The following is a 25,977-nucleotide window of genomic DNA, read 5'->3' as shown; positions in this document are numbered from 1 at the left end:
TCACCCAATATTAAGGATGAGAGAAAAAATTTAATAGTATACAGTGCAAATATTATATTTACAATGCAGTTCAAAGAGGGCAACACACACATTAATGTAATAATCAGGAACAGAATAAGACAAAATCAGCTTATGAGTTGGGTTATGTCATGTCAGATGATTTATTTAGTTGTCACATGTGCCAAAGTGCAATTATTTTCATCTGATAATGTCCAAATGGTCAAAATTGCAATATGAGATTTACAAATAAATAATTATACAGTCAAAAGGCACCCACAATGTTATTTACAAAATTTTACATATTGTGAACCTCAAGAGGTTCAGATTTCTCGAATGCATTACTTTGCAAAGTAACAAAAGCTTCACTACTATACCACCAAGCCCATCTATAAACTTTTAAATTAAAAATATTACCACCTAATACTCTTATTTTGCAAAGCAAGAATACAGATTTACATGCCATGTTTTCCAGTATTGGAACTTCATGCCCCCCCCTCCTCACTAGGAACACTGCTGTCATTTTCTGTTTCCATATCATAACATGGGCCTCTCATGTATTGTAATATGGTCTTCTGTGGCTGGCTGCAGCCACAAATAGGCAGATCGTGATACCAAATGACTTCCACAAGTGAGTGTGAACAATTTTTAGGAGGTGTGGGGTGCAGTTTTGCATTATGGGACAACTGTGGATGTTGAATTAAAGTGTTGTTTTGAGAATATGAACTTTACGTGTGACGTGCATGTGGGTTTTTTTTTTTTTTTTTTTTTTTTTTTACATGAGATTCCTCCCAAAGGGAAAGAAGCCGTTAGCCTGAAAAATTACCAGTTCATGACACTGATGTTGATGCACCAACAGTAAAAATTGTTAGTTCTTCTGAACTGGTTATTCCAAAGGATTTAAACATGCTAAATCTCATGTTAGTAAATTGACTATGTGTTTGTCACTCTCCAAAATAAAGAGTAATAATGCCAATATTGTAATAGGTACCAAAAGCTGGTAGAAATCAGACATAAATAGCAGTGAAATTTGGAACTCGGATTGGACAATGTTTAGGAAGGATAGAACTGATGCTATGGGAGGTGGTGTGTTCTTTTTGTTAAAAGCTGTTTAAATGCAGTTGAGATCAGTACTGGGTTGGACTGTGAAATAGTCTGGATAAAGCCATCAATCAGACAAGCAGTGATCATTGTATAGGAGGTTTTTATAGACCACCAGCATCCACAACAAGCATTTCAGAACATTTCAGGGAAAGTCTTGAGTACATAGGAAATAAATATCCAAATTATCCATTAGTTATAGGTGGAGACTTTAATCTGGCATCCATTGACTGGGACAATTGCACATTTATCACAGGGGGCAGAAGCAAAATCTTGTGTGAAGTTATTCTAGGAGTGCTCTCAACATACAACCTTGAGGAATTGGTTAGAAAACCAACTGAAGATGGGAACATATTAGATATCATGGTGACTAACAGACCTGATCTTTTGGAGGAAGTTAATCTAGAAGAAGATATTAGTTATCATAATGTCTTTGTGGCTTCTATGTCTGTGGAAGTTGCAAAAAAAACCAAAGAAACAGCATAGAGTTTTGTTGTTTGGGAAAGCAAATAAAAGTGTTATTAATGCATATTTTCATAGTCAGCTCCAAGCATTCACCGCAGGACTCAAAGATATTGAGCATCTTTGGTCGGAATTTAAAGGTATTGTCCACCACATTCTAGAGAAGTATATGCCTAGCAAAAATATAGGGGAGGGAAAGGATACACCTTGGTTCAACAATCATATTAGGAAGTTTATGAGAAAGCAGAGCATTTTGCACAGTCATTTTAAATGTAGTTGCTTCCCCACTGATAAACAGAAATTATGAAAAATGAAAGCAGATGTCAAAAGGTCAATGAGAGATTCTTCTAACAAATTTGAAACCAATATTTTGTCTGCAGATTCTAAAAATAACCCCAAAAAGTTTTGGTTGTATGTAACATCTAAATAATTCAATACCTTCTCTTGTTGACAGTATGGGTAATGTAACAGATGATGATAAAATAAAGGCTAAAATTCTAAACCTAGCTTTCAAAAACTCATTTACAGTAGAGGACTGCAACACCATTCCCCCTTTAAATTGTTGAACAAACACAAGGACAGCTGACACAGTGTTTAGTGTATCTGAGATTGTAAAATAGTTAAGATCCTTAGACACCAGGAAGGACACTGGCCCAGAAAGTATCCAAGTAATATTTTATGTTGACTATGCTACAAATATAGCATCATTCTTATCCATCATCTATCAGAGATAATTGTAACAGTGGAAAGTTCCAAGGGACTGGAAGAAGGCCCAGGTCATAGCAATCTTTAAAAAGGGTAGAAGATCAGATGCACATAATTGCCGGCCAATTTCACTGACATCAATTTGTTGTAGAATCATGGAAAATATTTTGTGTTCAGACATAATGACCTTTCTAGACTCTGGGAAGCTCATCTGCAGAAACCTACATGGTTTTATGAAACAGCGGTCATGCAAGACACAGGTGGCCCTATTTGTGCATGATATACACTCCTGGAAATGGAAAAAAGAACACATTGACACCGGTGTGTCAGACCCACTATACTTGCTCCGGACACTGCGAGAGGGCTGTACAAGCAATGATCACACGCACGGCACAGCGGACACACCAGGAACCGCGGTGTTGGCCGTCGAATGGCGCTAGCTGCGCAGCATTTGTGCAACGCCGCCGTCAGTGTCAGCCAGTTTGCCATGACATACGGAGCTCCATCGCAGTCTTTAACAATGGTAGCATGCCGCGACAGCGTGGACGTGAACCGTATGTGCAGTTGATGGACTTTGAGCGAGGGCATATAGTGGGCATGCCAGAGGCCGGGTGGATGCCGAATTGCTCAACACGTGGGGCGTGAGGTCTCCACAGTACATCGATGTTGTCGCCAGTGGTCGGCAGAAGGTGCACGTGCCCGTCGACCTGGGACCGGACCGCAGCGACGCACAGATGCACGCCAAGACCGTAGGATCCTACGCAGTGCCGTAGGGGACCGCACCGCCACTTCCCAGCAAATTAGGGACACTGTTGCTCCTGGGGTATCGGCGAGGACTATTCGCAACCGTCTCCATGAAGCTGGGCTACGGTCCCGCACACCGTTAGGCCGTCTTCCGCTCACGCCCCAACATCGTGCAGCCCGCCTCCAGTGGTGTCGCGACAGGTGTGAATGGAGGGACGAATGGAGACGTGTCGTCTTCAGCGATGAGGGTCGCTTCTGCCTTGGTGCCAATGATGGTCGTATGCGTGTTTGGCGCCGTGCAGGTGAGCGCCACAATCAGGACTGCATACGACCGAGGCACACAGGGCCAACACCCGGCATCATGGTGTGGGGAGCGATCTCCTACACTGGCCGTACACCTCTGGTGATCGTCGAGGGGCACTGAATAGTGCACGGTACATCCAAACCGTCATCGAACCCATCGTTCTACCATTCCTAGACCGGCAAGGGAACTTGCTGTTCCAACAGGACAATGCATGTCCGCATGTATCCTGTGCCACCCAACGTGCTCTAGAAGGTGTAGGTCAACTACCCTGCCAGCAAGATCTCCGGATCTGTCCCCCATTGAGCATGTTTGGGACTGCATGAAGCGACGTCTCACGCGGTCTGCACGTCCAGCACGAACACTGGTCCAACTGAGGCGCCAGGTGGAAATGGCATGGCAAGCCGTTCCACAGGACTACATCGAGCATCTCTACGATCGTCTCCATGGGAGAATAGCAGCCTGCATTGCTGCAAAAGGTGGATATACACTGTACCAGTGCCGACATTATGCATGCTCTGTTGCCTGTGTCTATGTGCCCGTGGTTCTGTCAGTGTGATCATGTGATGTATCTGATACCAGGAATGTGTCAAAAAAGTTCCCCCTTCCTGGGACAACGAATTCACGGTGTTCTTATTTCAATTTCCAGGAGTGTACAACAGGCTCTGGATACTGGCTCCCAGGTTGATGCCATATTCCTCGACTTTCAAAAGGCATTCAACTCAGTTCTGCACTGTTGCTTCCTCCAAAAAGTGCAAACTTACAGTTATTCAATGACATATGTGGTTGGATAGAAGGTTTTATAACAGACAGAGAGCAATATGTTTTCCTGAATGGGGAGACTTCAACAGAAACAAGTGTAACATCAGGTGTGCACCAGGGCAGCGTAATAGGTCTGTTGCTTTTTATGATTTACATAAATGATCTGGTTGATGGGATTGACAGTGGCATTACACAGTTTGCAAATGACGCTGCAGCCCACAGGAAAGTAGTATCACAGGAAAGTTGTGAACAAATCAATGAGGATTTGCAGAAAATAAATGCATTGTGTAATGACTGGCAGTTATCTCTCAATATTAGTAAGTGTAACCTACTGCATATAACAAAGTGTAAATCCACATTATTGCGTGAGTACAAAATAAATGCACAGTCTTTAGAAGCGGTAACATCTGTCAAGAATCTGGGTGTGACTATTCAAAATGGTCTCAAATGGAACAATCAGATTATACAGGTAATGGGTAAGGTGAACTCTAGACTGTGATTTATTGGTAGAATCTTGAATTGATGCAGTCCTTCAACAAAGAAAATTGCTTACAATACTTTAGTTTGTCCAGCCTTATTGTTCGTCTGTATGGTACCCTTACCAGCTGGGTCTGATTCAAGAGACTGAGAAGGTCCAAAAAAGAGTGGCAAGATTTGTGATTAGTACATTTAGCCATCATGAGAGCGTTACAAATCTCATAGAAAGTTTGAAGGGGGACACACTTGTAGACAGATGACGCACTAAATGGAAGGGGCTGCTCACTAAATTCCAAAATATGATCTTTGCCAAGGATGTAGAGCATGTATTATTAACACCAACTTTCAAATTTTGCAATAATCGGCATTCAAAGATAAGGGAAATTAGAGCTTGTACTGAGGCATTCAGTCACTCGTTTTTCCCTTGCACGATCTGCAATTGGTACGAATTGTGACCTCTGCCACACACCGCTTGGTAGCTAGCAGAGTATATATGTAGATGTAGATGAAACTTTTCTCTGGATAAAACCAGATAAATGTCATTGGGGCCTGAACCTAGTGGGTGTATCTCTGTGTGTGTGTGTGTGTGTGTGTGTGTGTGTGTGTGTGTGTGTGTGTGTGTGTGCGTGAGTGAGCATGCTGTTGAACATAGATACCATACTGAGGTGTTAGTTTAAACCATTTAACTAACAAAATAGTGAACAACAGTTTTTTGTGGAGACAGAGACCTTTGCTTCCACCAAATATTGAAAACCACACAGCATAGACTGTACTACTTCATTCTATATACAAATTATATTTATTGTCTTTAGTCTAGCATTACTTGTTTTTACAAATTGTCTAGATTAAAGGAAATTAAGAAAAATTCAGTCCTGTATTAGCTGATAATAAAAAGAGGATGACAAAGCAACTGATCAGGCAACTATCTAGTCCTCTTTGGTATTACTGTGGCCTTCAACATCATTTCATTGTAGTCAATGGTGTGGTCCACTTAACCACACAGCATACTGCAGCACATTTAGTGAGCCAACAACCTTACAACAAAGCTCCTGGATCAGGTACATGGGGGCCTAGCTGCTCACCTGGTTCCACACTTATTGGCTGACCACTGATTGGGAAATATAGAGCCTCATCCACCAATTCAGCAGATGCACAGAACAGCAGATGGCCCCACATCAGGTTTTTTTCACCACAGTCAGCATTCACCAAACCATTGCAACAAGTGCACCTTGACTTTTTCCAGATACCATCCATTGTTAACTATCAAACAACCATTGCAGAATACACAATAATTGTGCCATTAAGGATTTACACCATCGAGGAACTACCACAGATGTTAGAGACCAACAAGAGTCCACAGGTTCAGGCATAGGTTTTTGAGAATTTTTGTGCTAAGAATGGAGTGAAAGACATATACTCATCTCCTTTCCATCACCAATCAAATGGAGGGGCAGAGAGGTTCATTTAGGCATTCAAACTGCAGATGAAAAAGTAAGTCCAAGATGCTTCCACGAAAATGCCCCGAATTTTTTTTTTTTTTTTTTTTTTTTTTTAAAAGAAAGACTTCATACAGGGAATCCGCATTTGCTGAAAACAGCCTATCAGACATGGTACATGAACGACAACCCTGTTCTCTCCTGCATTTACTGCTGTCCACATCCAGCTCCACAGTCCCTCCTCCCTCTCCAACATTCCCAACTGGCACACGTGTGTGAGCCTAGGGGTTCAACCATCAACATCAATGGTTCACATTCTCCCATTTGTCAGCAACACAGGTGACGGGTTTTTGTTATTGATACAAGAGACCAGACAATCATGCAACACCAGAAGCAGCTCTGGTTAAGCATCTGTGCCCCCCTCCCCCACGTCTTTTCTCACCAAACCTTCCACATATTACCATTTTCCCATCATTCAGTAATAGAAGAGCTGGAGGCCAATGAAGAGCACGCCCACTCTTCTCCATCATTAGCTTTCCCAGGATACTGTAGCAACAGGAGGAGAGTCGTGGCTTGTATCCAGCTTCTGCACCATGAGGCAGATCACCACTTCAGATCATATTACCAGCCAGGGACTTCACTGGAGAATGCACCAGAGGGGTAGCTGATACTCTGGAGTCCAGACATCATTATAACATTCTCTCTGGTTCCCATTGCTGACCATGTGGCACACCCATCACCAGTCAGCACACTTCCAGCTTTATATTTGGGAGGTGTGTGTAAACCTACAGTTACCACTACCTTTCACATCAGTGTGTTGTGCCAGTTTCACCAGCAATTCCACATGCCAACAAACCACACAAGTTACTTCATGTGACAAGCTAAGATTTGTTAGCTGTGAATGTGGGGATCGACACCTGAGGCTCTGCCATTAGCCTATAGCACGAGTTCACAACACCAGTTGTGCATGTCCACTCAAATCTAGCTTTGGCAAAGCCAGTGACATCTATGCTTGCCTACATTTAGCCCAACATGAGCTTTCCAGATTTAATGTATGTGTGCTGTTAACTGTTAGCTATCATACAACACTCAAGATTTGGACAAACAGACTTTGCATCACCTCTGGGTATAGTTCCTTGTTATTGTATATTGTGCTGTCATGCTGTATGAAATAAAGTTTCAAAATCCAGTGTTTGTTTGTGTTACGTGCCACAACAGCGTGGCCATCACACCATTGTTTGCAGCAATTAGCTCCAGTGTTACTCATTCTATATATAAAATGGCAGATGAAAATAAACAGAGGATGCTATGCAATTGGTCATGACTGATCTCAGAAAATAGGATTATGACTTCCTTTCCAAATGATAAAGTAGTTCATTATTCCTACTACTGTTTTACTGAGATGAAGAGACAGCAAACTGCATAACATAGGTTTCCTTTGTCTATATGCAAGCTTATTCCCTCTCCTGCACTGGCAATGGACTTGTCAGTTAAAGCCAAGAATAATCTGGGTAGTAAGACCCCCTATACTTCAGTTGTAAGGTTAATGTCTTAAAATATTAAGGATATGAAACTAAGATAAAAATATGCAATAATTCATAAGTAACAGTTCTTAAAATTAATGTAATGTAACTTCCCTAAAATGAATGACTTAATGAGATTAATTATTTAGTTATTTTATAGGGCCTACATTGCTTAGGATTTTTAAAAGAAAATCGCTAAGAAACTAAACTGACTCACTAAACTGACTCACCATCACATTCATCTCGATTCAGTTGACCTAGAGATGTAACTGCTAAACCAAACTGACCTCCAGAATTCTGACCATCAATTTTCTGATACAGCTTCATAGACTTCTGTAAAAATGAACATTAAATAATGTGCAGTGTATTAATTAATCAGATATATATGGAACAATCACAGAATATGGCAAATAAAATATCACCTAGAATATGAAGCCATATCCCTGCAGTAAATAAACCTAAAATGGTTAAAGTATGTTTTATGTGTGAGCAGTGAGATGCAAAGAATGAAAAAAAATGACAAGCATAATGTAATGTAATTTGCTTTTACACACTTTCCCTGAAGATAAAATCATCAGTGAAAAACACAGAACTAAGTACCTGCAAGGTCCAGACACATTAATGTGACTAACTGCCAAAACCCTGAAAAACCACCTTTTGTGGTGCCAACGTGCAGGCAAAGTTTCACTGATGTTCTGGAAGATAATGGCAAGGTTTTGAAGCCATGCCAATTTGAGTGTTGTGGCCAGCCTGCTTTAGACTTCTCAGATGAGGATCCATGACACAAACAGCCTGATATAGGCCATGCCACAGAGTCTCCATTGGGTTTAAATTCTGGGGGTCTGATGGCTAGGGGAGAATGGTAAACTCATCCTGTTACTCTTTTAACCACACATATACACTTGACATTTCAATGATTATGATTGTGATTGAGATAAACTCATGCTGCAGTTTTCTTCTTCAGCATGCCAGTGTAGAAATGTGCACAGAATCAACTAAGTGAAAAATCCACACAAAACCTACCTTTATTTATATATAAAGACAGCTTAGTAAGTTTGCTTTGTGTGAGACCATGTATACAAGATTGTGTGCCAATTTAAAGTATTAGATTCAGATATTTCACTGTTTGCGTAATTTTGGAGTGTTTGTATTGTGATAACTTGTGAAATTTTGAACATTCACAAATGCCACAATAATCTTGTACTGTTATTGTTAATTGTAGGCTTTAAACTTAATTTTGTTCTTGTAAATGTTTTGAAAATGATAGGTCTATACTCGTTCAAAACAATCACTCCCTAGTTTCATTGTGGAATTACATGAGAAATACGTTATTTTCAGGGTTTTTGTATACTTACAAAACTATATTTTTGTAACTTACCAGTATGAGTGTTTTGGATATGTAATTTATTTTGTAGAAAATCAGTGTTTGTGGTTCACAGTCCTGCCAAAGAATACATTACCCCTGAACTCTATTGTATGCCAACACAAACAAGCATGCATTTTTGAGAATTTTCAGAGGCTATCATTGTCCTTTGCATAATCTGGAGGATCTGCCAGGAATTGACACAAGGTACAGGGAATGGCAATTGGATCTCAATGTAGACATGTGTTATGTGCTGCAAATACATAGAAAGAAAGATTCTTCTTCATTTAGCTACAATATAGCAGGTCAGCACCTGGAAGCAGTTAATTCCATAAATTATCTGGGAGTAGGCATTGGGAGTAATTTAAAATGGAATGACCATATAAAATTAATCATCAGTAAACCAGATGCCAGACTGAGATTCATTGGAACAATCGTAAGGAAATGCAGTCCGCAAAGGAAGTAGGTTACAGTACACATGTTCACCCACTGCTTGAATACTGCTCACTGGTGTGGGTTCCATGCCAATAGGGTTGATAGAAGAGATATAGAAGATCCAATGGAGAGCAGTGCACTTCATTACAGGATCATTTAGTAATCACGAAAGCATTACGGAGATGATAGATAAACTCCAGTGGAAGACTCTGCTAGAGAGACTCTCAGTAGCTCGGTACGGGCTTTTGTTGAAGTTTTTAGAACATACCTTCAAGGAGGAGTCAAGCAGTATATTCCTCCCTCCTACGTATATCTTGCAAAGAGACCATGAGGATAAAATCAGAGAGATTAGAGCCCAGACAGAGGCATACCAACAATCTTTCTTTCCACAAACAATACGATTCTGGAATAGAAGGGAGAACCGATAGAGGTACTCAAGGTACCCTCCACCACACACCGTCAGGTGGCTTGCGGAGTCTAGATGTAGATGTAGATCTATGAACAATCTGTGCAAATTAGCATTTGTAATTTAGTTACTGTATCAGATTTTTTAACTAGCATATTGTGTTACATCTAGTTTCCCATTAAAGAAGAGTAGCCCTATGTATTATCAGCATTTATTGTAATTTAACTCTGTTTTCAAGTTTGCTAACATCTATAATTAACCTCAAAATGCTTTAGGATATTAGTAGTTTCTGCCACATGTTTTTGTGTTGCATTAATAAAAAATCTTGTTCTGTGTATTTGCTTCAATTCTTATAGGGAATTACCAACTTTTTAGCTCAACAGATTAAAAGATAATCAGTGGGCATAATTTAAAGTTATTTTTGACTCCCTTGTAATACATCACACCAGCCCCACTATCAATGCTGTTCTCCAACATGTGATGTGTTGGTTTACATTCCTAAGCAGCTGGAAATCGCCCTGACTGTATTTAAATGATTGGCAGCTGCTGAAAATTGGTGTGTGTTGTGTATCTGTGATACAAGGCACCTCAAGTACTCTTCTCTCCCATAGATCCTGTCTCCTCGGCAGGCAGTACAGGATCTGTCGTTATTCATCCACTTGACTGTGAGTGCCCTGTCAGTGGTAGATCTAGACACTCTGTACAGGGTTGACAGGGATCAGGGAGGGCTCAGGGTGCTGTACCGATCCCCCTGTCTTTCACTGAAACTAAAACTGGCCCAGTGGAACTCACTTCACCTGTTGTGGGGAAACCTGTTTTGTTCAGTGTCAGGAGGAGGCAAATGCAAAAGGGTAGGAGTTTATTAATCAGTCAGCAATTCAAATATACAGTGAATGATTGTACCTCTTATGGAAATGTCAGCAAGGACAGGAGTGGACAGCAGGTGCATTCTGTGTCTATGCCTGGGGGCCTAATTCAACACGCTGAAGAGGCTATTCCAGCAGCCATTGAGGGGACAGGGTGCAACCAGCTGCAGACTGTGCTGCATGTCGGAGCAAATGATGCCTGCTGTCTAGGCTCTGAGGTCATTCTTGGATCATTCCAGCGACTGGTAGAGAAGGTTGAGAAAACCAGCCTAGCACATGGAGTTTCAACAAAGCTCACAATATGCAGAATTGCCCGAGAACTGATCATAGCCCTTTGGTTCTGAGTTGAATGGAAGGGCTGAGCCAGAGACTTCAAAAGTTCTGTAACAAGCTAGGCTATGACTTCCTCGATTTGTGCCTTAGGGTTGAGAACTTCAGGGTATAGCTAAATGGTTCAGGTGTGCACTACACACCAGGGGTTGCTACTCAGATAACTGACTGTGTTTGGTGTGCACACAAGAGTTTTTACCATCAGGTGGCACTCCATCCAATCCAGATAACAATAGCTTTAAGAAATTCAGAAGTATCAGTGTAAGTTTGAACGAAATGACTCCCAAAGGTGAGAGTATGAAAATCCTGATGGTAAACTGCTGCGACATTTGCAACAAAGTGCTAGAGGTTAAGTGCTTGGGTTAAGTAGTGAGGCTCACATAATACTAGGCACAGAAAGCTGGTTGAAAGGAATTCGAGGTGGTGTGTTTTCCATAGTAGACGAGAAACTCAAATCCACTAAGGTACAAACTGAAATTGTATATGAGACTGTTTGGGCACCACTCAGTATCAAGGGTGGGCTTTAAATGATAATTGGATCCTTCTATCACCCATCAGACTCATCTCCTGATGTAACTGAAAACTTTAGAGGAAACCACTGTTCACTTGTATATAAGTTCCATAACCATACTGTAACCACTGGTGGAGGCTTTGATCATCCGACAATTAAGTGGCAAAATTGCAGCTTTCTTAGTGGTGAGCATGAAAAGACATCCTGTGAAACTTTTCTAAATGCCTTCTCTGAAAACTATATAGAACAGAGAGTTAGAAACTACACTCATGATATAAATATATTAGATCGAATAGCAGAAAATATACCTACCCTCTTTGAGACTGTACGCACTGAAACTGATATCAGTGAATATGACACAGTTGTGGCAACAATGATTACCAAAGTACAAAATACAACTAAAACAAGCAGAAAAATTCATATGTTCAGTAATCTAGATAAAAACCAGTAGTGTCATATCTCAATGACAAACTTCAAACTTTCAGCACAGGGCAGGAGCATCTAGAGGAACTGCAGATCAAGTTTAAAAGAGTAGTTGACCATTCACTGGATGGATATGTACCCAGTAGAGCAGTTCATAATGGGAGGAAACCTCCACTGTATAGAGTACTATAAAGAAACTTATACAGAAACAGAGATTACTGCATAATAGGTGTAAAACAAAGTATATCGCTAAAGATAGAGAGGCATTGAATAAAATGCTGTTAAGAGAGAAATTCTCGATGCCTTCAATGACTACTATAACAGAATACTGTCAGGTGGTCTTTCACAGAACTCAAAGAAATTCTGGTCATGTGGAAAGGTGTTAGTGGCACCAAAGTTAGTGACCAGTCCCTAGTGGTGAGACAGGAACTGAAATTAAGGGCCGTAAATAAGCTGAAATGCTCCATCAGTTTCCAAATGTTAATTTGCCAAGGAAAACACAGAAGAACTGACCCAATTTAATTCTTATACCAGTGAAAAGATGAACTGAAGTAAATATTAGTGTCAGTGGTGTTGAAAACTGTAGAAATCATTACAATTGAACAAAGCTCCAGAGTCCAATGGGTTGCCTACCAGATTCTGTACTAAATTTTCAGATGAGTTAGCTCTACTTCTAACTATAATCCACTGTACCCCTCAAAAAAGACTGTGTTCAGTTTTTGGAAAAAGGCACAAGCTACACCCATCTATAAGAAGGGTGGTAGAAGTGACCTTCAAAACTACCGTCCAATATCTTTGACAATGATTTGTTGTAGAATCTTAGGTCATATTCTGAGTTCAGACATAATGAGATAACTTGAACAGAATGACCTCCTCAATTTATTTATTTATTTTTATTTGTTTATTTATTTATCCATTCATAGACAGTCAGGACTGTATGGATGTTGTCAACATAAGTATATACAATAGGTGCACAAATTTATAATTATCACAATCAGAATTCATGAATATTGTAACATAAAGATACATTGTTAAACCACGTAATAACACGGTTGATAATTTTTACATGTATCTATGTATTTACATAATTCCAAGTAATCCTTGAGAGTTTAAAAACACTCTTCCAAGAGATAATTTTTTTGTGATTTCCTGAATTTATATATTTCGCTTATGTCTTTGATCTCTTGTGGAAGATTGTTGTACAATTTAATTCCATTATGTAACATGCTACTTTCAGTTTTTGATTTCTTTCTCCTATGTAGGTATAAGAGATGTCTGTGTCTGGTTTCATGTTCATGTATGGATCTGTTTATCAGGAATTGGTCAATGTGCTTTTTATGTCTATTACTGTCTGCAAAATGTATTCACACAGAACTGTCAATATATCAAAAGACTTGAATAACTACAGGCAATGGGATCTATTGCTACTTTTCATTATGATTTGTATAACCCTTTTTTGTAACTTAAATATTGCTTATCTGTTCTGCTCTGTTGATCCCCATAAGAATATGCCATAAGTAATTATAGAGTGGACATACACTAAATGTGCAGTTCTAGTACACGAGCTACTACACACTGAATTTTATTATCCTAAGTTCACAGCATGCTGAAGCTATTTGCTTTGCAAGTAATGCAGTGTGCTCAGTCCAATTTAGTTGAAAATCAACAAGTGTGCCTAAAACTTTTGTTGGTAGTACAAATTCTATGTGCTTATCATTAACTTTTAGCTTGGCACTGTTCAGTTTGCTGTTTAAGTGGTGTTGTTCTTTTTTCCCTTAATTTATTAGTCTCTATCCACTGGCATACATGCTTAAATGTTTCCTCAGCTTTTCCACTGAGTATACTTGGTGACTCAGCTTTGATTAAGATGTTACTGTTCTGTCATCAGCAAACAGTACTGATTCACCACGTTTGACACTTTGTGGAAAATTTTTGATGTACATTAAAAAGAGGATTGGGCCCTGCACACTTCCTTGGGGGACTCCTATATTGATGTATTCTGGGTTTGGAAGGTATGAAAAGGTATGACTGGAGTTAGTTTGAGTGACCTCCACCTGTTGGACCCTGTTTTGAAGGTATGAATGAAACTACATATTTGTTACTCCTCTTACTCCTAGTGCATTTAGTTTGTTTAGCAAAATTGTGTGGTGTACTTCGTGAAATGCTTTGGTAAAATCAAGGAAGATCCCTGCTGTGGGGTCTCCTTTGTCTAGTGCTTTGAGGATAATATTTGAAAAATGAGCTAAAGCTGGATTTGTGCTTTTGCCAGCCCATAAAACAAATTGCTCTTTACTCAGAAGATTGAACTTTGTTAAGTACCCCATCACCCTGTTTTTCACTATGGTATCTATGACTTTTGAAAAGCATGATAGTAACTAGATTAGTCTGTCATTTTCTGTGATTTTTAGGTCACCTTTCTTATATATAGGTAGTATTTTTGATGGTTTAGTAATGTCTGGGAAGCAACCTGTGGAGAAGGATTCATTGACGATGTTCACTACAGGGTCTTTGATGTTGTCTATGCAGTCTTTCAGTAAGCACACAGGTACTTCATCTATGCCTGCAGAATTTTTACATTTTAGGTTACTCACAACATTGCATACTTCTTCTGTTGTGGTTATTTGCTGCATCATTGGGTGTGGTATTTTGTTCAGCATTTGTAAATGCTTTGTTTTGCTGAACTTCTGTTGTAGTTTGGTTGCTATGTTGCTGAAATACTAATTGGCAAAGTTTGCTTTGCTTTTGGGGTCATTTATTTTCGTATCATTGTGTTGAAACTGTATGTTTACTGGCTTTAATTTTTTTCTATTAGTCTTCTGTTTGGTAATTTTACATGGTGCTTTCATTTTATTATTAGCTTTTTCTATAAATTTGTCATTTTGGTTCCTTTTAGCCACTGACAATACTTTTCTGTAGATCTTTCTGTATGTATGATAATAGTTATGAAATGCTGAATTAATACGGTAGTTTTTCATTGAGCTGAGGTACTTGAGGGTTTCAGAGGATTTCCTTATCCCATTGGTTACCCAGCTGTTATTATTGCATGTATTAATTATTCTTAGAACTTTAGGAAACTCTTCTTCAAATCTGAATTTAGATGCCAACCATCGTGGATTTCAAAACCATTGATCACGTGAAACTCAACTTGCAATTTTCTCACATGATGTACTGAAAACCTTGGATCAAGGCCATCAGGTAGATGCTGCACTTCTTCATTTTCAAAAACTATTTGACTCACTATGACACCTATGCCTGTTGTCAGATATATGATCATATGGGGTATCAAGCGAAATCTGTGATGGAGAGTCATAGTCAGATATAAATGTAACTTCACGTGTGCCCCAGGGAAGTGTGTTGGGTCCCTTGGTGTTCATTACTGACCTTTTGCAGATGATGCAGTTATCTATAATGCAGTACTATCTGAAAGAAGCTGGATAAATGTGTGTTGTGATACAGTATGTAAGTTCCAGCCTTTGTCGGTGATGAACAACAATCAGCAAGGGCGCATGAAGCAGTCACCAGCTGTGCAGGCCAATACACAGCAACATTCACTGGAGACACTGCTGGTAGCCCTTGGTTCATATGGGTGGTCAGTTGCTCAATAGTTGAACATTTATTGTCCCACACACATCTCCACAGACATAATTCACCTTTGTTGTCTAAAAATCATGTTCTACCACAGTTGAGCCAACACTGGTTTTGGATAGCACTATTTTGCCATGCATTATATACTTTAAGCACAATAGTCTGTAAACATTTTGGAAATGCTTCCACGGTTGACCCAAAAGCTGATGATCATGTCCTCCACTCTGGTACCACATTACCATAATGCATACACAGCTTCCCACATCCCAATAACATGCTTTATTTACCTACCACTGCTACTGCTACCCCTACTGTGTGTGTGAGCAGTTACTTCACACTGATGTCAAACATAGGTGGTGGTCACATTAATGTGACTGGACTGTATAGTTCTACGGCATAAAATTTATAGCACAACTAAGAAAGTTTCAGAAACCTAGTCAAATACAGTAAACCCCATATTACTGAAAGCCAACTTTAATAAATTTCAGAATTTAACACAAATTTCCTTAGGTCCCAATGCAACTATCATAAGAACAATGTTATTTAACGTTGTTTTTAATGAACTCTGCTTCAGTGGAAAGTAAGGAAAAAGTATGAGACAGTTTTTAAGCTAAAGCCCATTTAATTTTTGTTCATAATAGCTTGTGTAAAGGTTTCAGATACAATAAATTCATCAAGAATCACGCTTCCCACATGGCTATGTGATTCAGTTTTGAGTGCTGTATCAATATAAATTAATTGCTTTGTATTTTGTATCAAGAGAGTTGACTGTTGCATAGTATTGTAAGTGATATATGTGGAAACATAATTTTATATTAAAAACAAAGATTCCATGACTTACCAAGAGGGAAAGTGCTGGTAGATAGGCACAATAAAAAAAAACACACAAACACACACACAAAATTTCAAGCTTTCACAACCAATGGTTGCTTCATCAGGAAAGAGGGAAGGAGAGGTAAATACGAAAGGATGTGGGTTTTAAGGTAGATGGTAAGGAGTCATTCCAATCCCGGGAACAGAAAGACTTACCTTAGGGGGAAAACAGGACAGGTATACACTCGCACACACACACACACACACACACATATACATCCACACATATACAGACACAAGCAGACATATTTAAAGGCCTTAATATATTTTTCCCATGTGGAATGTTTCTTTCTATGTTATAAATATAATTTTACATAGAATAGGTAATAATGGGATCAGGCATGGCAATAAATATAATTTTACATAGAATAGGTAATAATGGGATCAGGCATGGCAATAGCACACATTGTCAATGGGTGGATTAATCTGTATCTTTCCAGGTGTTTTAGAAGATATGTGACAAATGCAAACCTTTTGTTCCATGACACATTCTATGAATAGCAGGAATAGCAGGAATTTCCTCTGGTCGTCTACAGTGTGTGGCATTGAAATATTGAATGATGTCACAAAGCAGTGGTTTTGAGTAGTTAAACCTACAGTTCGATTAATGTTTCTTTTAATTTTGTACTAAATCAAGAAATGAGGAAAAGGAACTTAGTAGGTTGACTACACTTAAACCAGTACTGTCAAATCATTTGTTGGCTATTGATGCAGTTACACATATGTAGCCTCTTGGAGACAAAAGTACACCCACAGTGTGATGTGCTAATTGTTAGTCTCAAAGGCCATATGGACTCAATGGTGAGCTCCCACCATGGACAGACATGTGAGCAGTACCTCATAAAGTGCTAAACTGTCTGAACACATTATTGGGTGTACAGAAATTATTCTAAGTAGTAGTAGAAATTAGATCCATGTATATGTATGAGTTCATGTTCTCCCTCATCTAGCTGAGCTTTGGCACACACTCTTAAGCTATTGCCTGCGCTTGATATCAGATTTCCAAATATGTTAGTATTTCCAGAAAAAAATAGGCGAGCTCTAGCTTCTAGTGAAAAGATTATGAGCATGTTCAGCTAAGTTGAGAGAATAGAAAGTCCTGTGTGGCAGTTTCAGAGATTCAGATTTCTGTCCCATTTCTAGACTGCATTAATTTATGAGGCTACATTCTTTGTTTGTCTTTAAATTGCTTTCTGGATGATTTTCTGAGTACTAGGCTTACATTATATCACACCCGTGGTTGGTAGATACCTTGTAAAGAGGCTTCGTAGAGATGGATGCCGAGACCAACATTTTGCATGTGATCTTGCAACATGGATGGTGTCAGTGACTGTTCTTACCAAATCTGAGAGTATCTTAGTTGACAATCTTAGTTACAACATTTCAGCAAAAAACCACCTCATCTCTTCACTAAGGTTCTGCAGAATTGCTTGTAAAGTCATTACAGCCTGTGTTAGAAACAACAGAGCACCAGGTCCATCCTTTGGTGTCAAAGATATGCATGTGCTGCATTGTTGATGTTAAGATGCTCAGAACAATTCTACAATCCCACATGCTGCCATCACTGACAGAGAAAGTACCAAGGTAACTTCACATCCAAGGTATTGGACCCTGGCAACAAGCATTCCAGGTTTATTAATATTGTCATGCTGAATCTGCAATCAAGTCCAAATATGGTATAACACTTATAACCAAAAGCATGTCTACTATGGGCACTAATGTACAGCAAGGACAGAACAAACTTCCCCCACAGAGTGTGCAGCTATTCGTACAAATACTGAATATTCCAGAATGCTCATGTTATACAAACATCAGATGTTCCAGAATATTCAAACATCACAACAATAATACACATCAAGAACCTACTAAAAATGACAAATAATGAACATAAGCAATTTCTAGTGCACAGATCTGACTGGAAACCTGTAGCATAACCGCCTTCACGTGGACGTCTGACAACCAACAAAGACTGTGATACTGTGATATGGACCAAAGTAGTGCTTCAGTAACTTTTTGATGGTCCTACTTATCACATGAGTACAAAAATCTACACCATTTCTTCTGGGTTGAATTTCACTGGCTGGTGCTTGGTGCTATAGCACTATTGGTTTTTCCCCTGGATGTCCAGAGTCCGTATGTGAGATAGCTGCCTTCCTTCCTTTGTCCTGGTGACCAGTTGTTTCACAGTCATCCTGATTATCTCCCATTGAAATGGGAAGACCAAATCCAGCAGTGTCCTGCTTCACTCTGTTGCTTTCAAATGTCATGACGGATTGTACTGTACCCCAATGTCTCTGCTCAAAAACAACTTACATTGAGAGTGTATGTACAAGTGTCTTATGAAAGCCTTCTGTGAGGTCATTCACCTGTGGATGGTGGGCAGTTACCATCCTGTGGGTGATGTCACAAAGTGAAATTACCTCTGAAACTAGTCTTGACAGAAAACATTCCCACTATGAGAGACCATGACACGGGGTTCTCAGTGCTTCACATGCAATTAATTTCGCTATTTCCAGAGCTTTGGCAGTAAGAACCTCTCTAGGGACAGGATAGTATGTAGGGTGGTCAGTGTAGACTATTATCAATCAGTTCTTGTTTCTTGATATTGGAAAAGTCTCCTAGAGGTTAATTCCAATTGGGAATGGTGCTGCAGCAATTGGGGTTGATACCACATGCCCCAGAGGTAAGTGCAGCATGTGCATTCGTCATTGGCATCCAGTAAAGTGGCTCACAGAGCATTTAATTGATAAGTAGAGTTCTAGGCAGTGACACCTGCATCTGATTAAGTCTAGACTCAATGAATCCCAGGTGTCCACATGCTGGAGCATCATTGAAATACTTGACGATCGCTGGCCTCAGATGATCTATATCCACGTACATACTCTGAAATCCATCACATGATGCCTGGAAGAGAGTATCTTGTACCACTAACAGTCATTGCCTTTCCTGTTCCATTCACAAACAAAGTGAAAGAATATGATGTCTAACAGCCTCTGTACAAATCCTAATTTCTTGCAGTTTATCGTCATGGTCCTTATGCAAAGTGTACAATGATGGCAGTAGAATCACTCTGCAGTCAGTCTCAAATGCTGGTTCTCTAAGTTTGTGCAATAGTGCCTTGCAGAAATAACATTGTGTTTCATCCAAGGCTTCCCATTTGATTTCACAAACCATCTCTGTGATACTTGCATGCTCATCGGACCTACTGGAAACAAATCTATCTGCATGCCTCTGAATTGCTTTGATGTTTTTGTTTAACGTGACCTAGTACAGATCTCAAACACCTTAACAGAACTCAAGCATGGGTCAGACTAGTGTCCTATATGCCGTTTCTTTTACTGATGAGCCACACTTTCCCAAAATTCTCCCAATAAAACATAGTTGAGCATTTGCCTTCCCTACTACCAGCCTGACATGCTCATTCCATTTTGTATCACTTTGAAACTTTGTACCTAGATATTTAATAAAAGTGATTGTGTCAAGCTGCACCCAACTAATACTGTATTCAGATGTTATGGGGCCGTTTTTTCTACTTGTCCGCAATTACTTACATTTCCACATTTAGAGAAAGCTGCCATTCATCATACCAGCCAGAAATTTTGTCTAAGGCCTCTTGATCCAAGATGGTGAGCAGCTGTGAGATACCACTTTGTTATCACCACCATTACTATCAAGCCACTAATTAATCTTCTTCATCCTTTTTGTTTGCAAAAAGGAGTGTGAAGGATAAACCGTATTTCTATAAATTTTTATTAATAGTGGCTGTAATTATTATGTTGCATGTATCATACACTAGCTGAGGGAGATGTAGAGACAGCAGATCCATCTACTAGCATGGATCTGGACCATAGATGCTGCAGGGGGCCAAGATGTGACTAACAAATGCTCTGGACAAAAAACATCAACATCCAAGTTTATTATAGTGACTGTAAAGAGTTGACAGTGTCCTATGCATCAACCTCCATAAGTTCAATGGTGTTCAGTGTCTTGTGTGCATAGCAGAGTGAATCGTGGTCAAATAGTTCTGCACATAGCTGCCAAGAGTGCTGCATTGTGCATGTGATTCATTTCTTCATGTGCATGGTTACTCTTAGATTTAAATTTATCTCTGTTGTTTTTCTATTCAACTACTCTCTGACACTGTGCTGTGAATTTTTCCAACATCATTTCTGATTCGAACTGTAATTCTGTAAAGAAGCTAATGCTTTAATTAAGTTATCCCTGAGTTACAGTGTGGCGCATAACTTTATGTGATGAAATCAACAAAATCTGTTCTTCTTTTCCTGAGTTAGCAAGGATTGTGTAGGAATTCCCTGCAAGAACCAACAACTTGTGACCCAACATGACTGAGAGGTACAGTGCTATGCCAAAGTCACTGTGTATCACACTATGATTGAAGAGAATGCCATTTCAAGATTAGCACTCCACTTGTCACCATTCTTGCAAGACAATCCTGTCCTTTGGTTCTCACAAGCATAGGCAAATCTCTGTTGTGGAAGAGTAATGGCCAATGCAACTAAGTTCGCCCTTATCGTAAGTCAGCTGGGCCACAGATTCAGAACTGAGGTACAAGACATCATTAGCACACCATCCAATATGTACTTATACACTAATCTCAAGACAGAATTGACTTGAAGTGTGGCTGCTTCCCAGAAAAATTGCATTAGGCAAGTGATCATAAAGGAAGATATCAGTTATAGGAAATTAGTGCATTAGGCAGTTGCTAACAAAGGAAGAGATCAGTAATAAGAAGCCATTGCAGCCAATCATGTGCTTAATTCTCAAACAGTTCCTGATAGATACCCTGTACCACTGTTATGGGACTTTAATCAGCTGTGGGCTCCCTTCCTCTGGCTGAGAAGGTAGAAGCAATGGTACAGCTACCTGGGCCAACTACAGTCAAGGAATTACTACATTTCTACAGTTGGCATATTCCCCAGGCAACAGCGTTACAGGAAACTTTGACAGCAGCATTGTCGGGCCCTAACGTTAACAGCAAATCTCATGTGCATTGGACAGATAATATGTGCTCTGTGTTCAAGGCTGCACAAAAGGGCATGGCTGACACAGTGCTTTTAGCCTGCCTGAAGCTTGATTCACTGCTAGCTATTGTCATGGATGCAAACCAGACAGTCACTGAGGCTGCCAACAGTCGGTTCACAACACCAGGTAGCCGCTGGCATATTATTCACACGAACAGTCGCCTTCACAAAGGAAATAGAGTACATATTATGTTGAGCTCACGGCTGTGTACCACACAGTTAGATATTTTTGCCCACAAGTTGAAGGATGAGTCTTTACAATCTATACGGACCACAAGTGCTTAACATTTTGATTCAGGTAGTACAGTGGCAACAACTCAGACAGACAATTTATTCATCTCAAAGTTGTAGCCCAGTGTACAACAGACATCACTCACATATCTGGAATTAACAGTGTAATTATGGACTGTCTGTCATAAGTTTGCAGTATCTCGATTCCAATAGAATTCTTTCACTCTTGCACGAGTGTTTTATGAAGACAAGAAACTTATTGTGTATGTCAATGACCCAGTATCAGACACTGAAGTTGCAGCGCATGGAAATCCAGGGGAAAGATACATACATGACTGTATTGTAAAGCCTGGCATGGTTGACCTCATCCTTTTCTGCTGCCAGCAATCAGAAGGGAAGCTTTCAACATAATTCATGAGTTGTGCCATCCAGGTGTGACAAACCTTCCATGTGGCATCGTAGCGCTGCATGTGACTGGACTGCATAAAAATTGCCTTAACTGGGTCAGATCCCATCTCAAGTGGCAGAGATGCAATATTTCTCTCAACATGTACATGCCCCAATTGGTGATTTCCAAGATACCACCACACATTTTTTCGCTCATGTGCCTTTGGATGTGGTTGGCTCCACTTTCCCATCAGGCAGACAGAAGTATTTGTTGACCATGATTGATCATATTTCTCACTGGCCTAAATAAATACAGATGGACAGTATCACAACTTCGACATTAGCTTCCACTTACACACATACATGATTGGTGAGATCTGGGTGTTCACTACATATCAGTATTGACTTTGGATCCCAGTTTGAGTCAGACCTGTTCACCCAGCTGGCCAAGTTTTTTCAATACTCCCACCACAAGACTATGAACTACTACCTGGCCAACAATGGGACAATTGAGCAACTGGCACCATTGTACGAAGGCAGCATTAATGTGCCTTGATGAAGCTTGGATGTTGGCACTTTCCATGATACTACTTGGCTTATGGACAACTTTCAAGTTGGAAATGAATGGATCAGCAGCAGAATTAGTTTACAGCAAAATATTGCATATGCCTGGTGATTCTGTCAACACAGAAACAATCAAGATGACCGTGCAAGACAACATACACATTTTGCGTCATTTAAAACAGAACATGTCCAAAATCCAGGCATTGGAGTTTTTATGACATGTTACACCTCACTCTTTTATGCACCAAGACCTTGAGCATTATACACTTGTGACACTCTGCAAACAGGATGTTAAAGCACCACTAGAAGCCCCATATTCTGGACTATACCAGATTCTTCAGGGACATGTACACATCTTATTGTGTGAAAATACATTTTTCCCAGTGAAAATACCTGTTCTCCTTGTGGTAAAACTACGTGCAGCAACATATAAACCCCATATCTTCTTATTACAAAAGTATAAATATGTATTCCACCAAACTCATCACGTTAGTTTCCAAAGCAGTGAAATCAAGATTGTGATGTGTTTTTGCCAGTCAATCATAGCTCACATCACATAGTACAGCTACAAAAAAGCGAAGTTTTCACATATAATACTGGTCCTGTGTCTTACACTTTAATGTACACTGCTGTAGAAAATTAAAGCAACAGACAGAAACATAGCAAAGTTGCTTTTATTCTGCTGCAAAACAGTACAAATAGGTGATAGTAAAGTAGAAACAATAACAAGAATACAGAGCACATACAACTGCGACATGCATAATGGTGGACAAAAATGTTATTTGCTTTTTCCATCTTAACAGATTTATACACACATTCCTAAAACTGGTTAATGTGCTCAGTATGAGATGTGACATCCTCTGGCAGCAGTACAGGCTTGATAATGGTGGGGAATGCTGTAAATGATGTTATTAATGTCATGCTGAGGCAACAATGCTCGTTTTTCCTGCAGAGCTCCTCGCAAGCCATGGAGAGCAATTGGTGGATGCTGACATGATGCGTCCCATATCCCAAGTGTATCCCATATTTGCTTTATGAGTTTGAAATTGGGAGAGTGAGCAAGCCACATTATGCATGCAATTTCATCTGTTTCTTACAAAATATCAACCACTTGTGCTCTTTGAGGTCGAGCATTATCATCCATCAATACAAAGTCTGGGCCCACAGCACCTCACAACCACCCCACATGAAACCCTAAGATCTCATCATGATACCTGAAAGCAGTTAAACCTTGCCAATTCAACTGTACAAGTTCATGAAGAGGCATTTGAGTGGTCAATGAAATCCCTGCTCACACCAGTAGGGACCCTCCTTGATATTGGTCTCTTTCCACATTGGGTATTGAAAATGTGTCCTAAATTCTCCCCAGATGTGAACTCATCAAGAATCAGTCTCCAGACCAAACCAAGACTCATCTGTGAAAAACCATTGGCTCACCATTTGACCACCCAGGTGGCATGTTGGTGGTTCCATTCCAGACAATACCTTCTGTGAAGAGACATGTCAATAGTATACATACAGCAGGTCTCTGGCAAAAAAATTTGGTTTTGTTTTGCTTTATGGTGCAAAAAACAACTGGGGTCATATGCGCCCAAGTCAAAACTATAGAGCAAAAAGACAGAGAGGAGTTAAAAACTGACTATATGTCAGTCCCAACTGACATAATAGAAAACAGTTAAAAACAGGTTCATGGAAAAGGAGATAAAAGGCACCACACAGAAATGGAGATCCAAAACTAAAAATTAAATGACCTTCACCATATTGCATTGGTGGATAAGAAGTTAAAAGCAGTTGACAGCCCACGCGCCATTTGCTAAAACGGCCATTAACTCAGATGACAAACCAAAGTGGGAACATAGATGGTTAAAAAATTGGAATTCCATCAGGAAGTGGCAGACAGTTGGGCACAATATGCCAAAATGGTGGGGTAGCACCACTCATCAAATGACCAAGGGTCAAAAGGCAGTGCCCATATGCAGCCTTGTTAATTTGATCTCCTCCTGGTGGGAGGGCCAAGATGAGGTCATCCAAACTGCTGGGAGAGGCTTAATATGCCAGAGCTTATTCCCATGAAGGGAGGACCATTGGAAATGCCAAAAGGACACCACCTCTAGACGGCAACACAGAGATCATCAGATGAAATACAGGAACTCATGGGCTGAGGTACAAAGACTACAGCCTTGGCAGCAGTGTCAGCAGCCTTATTTCCTGGTAGACCAATATGACCAGGAACCCACCGAAAAATCACACTGCCTCCAACAAGAGTGAGCAAGTGACAGTTTTCCTGGATCCGCTGCACTAAGGGATGGGGGGTGTAGAGCGCGCATAGACTTTGAAGGGCACTGAGTGAGTCTGAGCAGAGCACACAATTCAAAAGAATGTGTTTCCAGATGTACCCTGTGGCCTGACACAGGGCAAAGAGCTAGGCTGTAAATACCGAGTAGTGTGATTGTGGATTTGGACTACCTGGGAAACATTACTCCGTCTGACAGGTGCCCTGATGTCATCGTCGCCAAGGTTTTTCATTGACCAGAATACCATCTTCCATGTCCTGTATGGACATCTCTTTGAAGTTTCTATGATTAGATCGTGAGTTAGACACAGGACAGCGAAAGAGTGGTTCGTTGCTTTAATTTTGGACACAAGTGTATATCAGACATAAATGTGACAGTAAAATTTTAAATAATGACATAAATTAGATGCAGATGCAGGTGTAAATGTAGAAATTGCTGGTCTTCTGGGTCTGAAAGTTAAATTTTGAATGAGAGTCAAATGCTTTGTGATTTAAGAAATCCATTGCACTTTCTCAACGTGACAAAATTCATCTTATGTGAATAGAAATTTAATTTAAAAGTAAGCCTTCTCAAACCACAATTTGCATTATTTCCCCATCACCTGTTAGACGTTTGTCTGAACAACTGCCAGAGAGCACCAGAAAACAGGCGTTACTGCATATGCACAGCTACAATGACATACCAAGTCCATGCTCGGTATTTGATCTGCTCACAAGCATTTTGTCATATTTCAGCTTGGAATTTTGGGTGCAATGTTGAATCACATGACCATACACAGCACAGCATCAAATTTTTCAAGTGGGAATCAGGAGTTATTGCAAATAGGGCTATCGTTTTATCATATGGTGTCGAGATAACAAATACAAACTAAGAAAACAGTCCTTAGCATAATATTCATTCTAAAACTACACTCTACAACTCAAAGTACCCTAATATTTGGCTCTGTGGTGACTTTAAGAAGGATTTTCATTATCTGTAGACCACAATATTATCATGTAGCATTTGCAAGCAGATTTACAACCACACAGAACTGCAAGAAGCTAGTAAGAAGGAATACAAATTTCTTGCAAAAATTACAAACAGTAATCTGTATATGCTAGAATTAAGGGTAAAAAGGTTTTCATGAGTTTTTCAAATGGTACAAAAAATTAACAAGGTT

General features: G+C 39.8%; 1 protein-coding gene across 2 annotated transcripts in view; it reads right to left on the bottom strand.

The window, feature by feature from the left end:
- LOC126268028 (integrin alpha-PS5-like) overlaps window positions 1-25,977 on the bottom strand; it is a 554,707-nt gene that overhangs the window by 223,208 nt on the left and 305,522 nt on the right. For both annotated transcript variants that reach the window (XM_049973448.1, XM_049973449.1), the window contains exon 10: window positions 7,739-7,841. In XM_049973448.1, coding sequence (XP_049829405.1) covers window positions 7,739-7,841 — 103 coding nt within the window. The remainder of the gene's footprint in view (window positions 1-7,738; window positions 7,842-25,977) is intronic.

The sequence above is a fragment of the Schistocerca gregaria genome, chromosome 4, assembly GCF_023897955.1.
Source record: "Schistocerca gregaria isolate iqSchGreg1 chromosome 4, iqSchGreg1.2, whole genome shotgun sequence".
In the NCBI taxonomy this organism is placed as follows: Eukaryota; Metazoa; Arthropoda; class Insecta; order Orthoptera; family Acrididae; genus Schistocerca; species Schistocerca gregaria.
The sequence above is the reverse complement of the archived record's forward strand: the minus strand, read 5'-3'. Positions and strand labels throughout refer to the sequence as shown.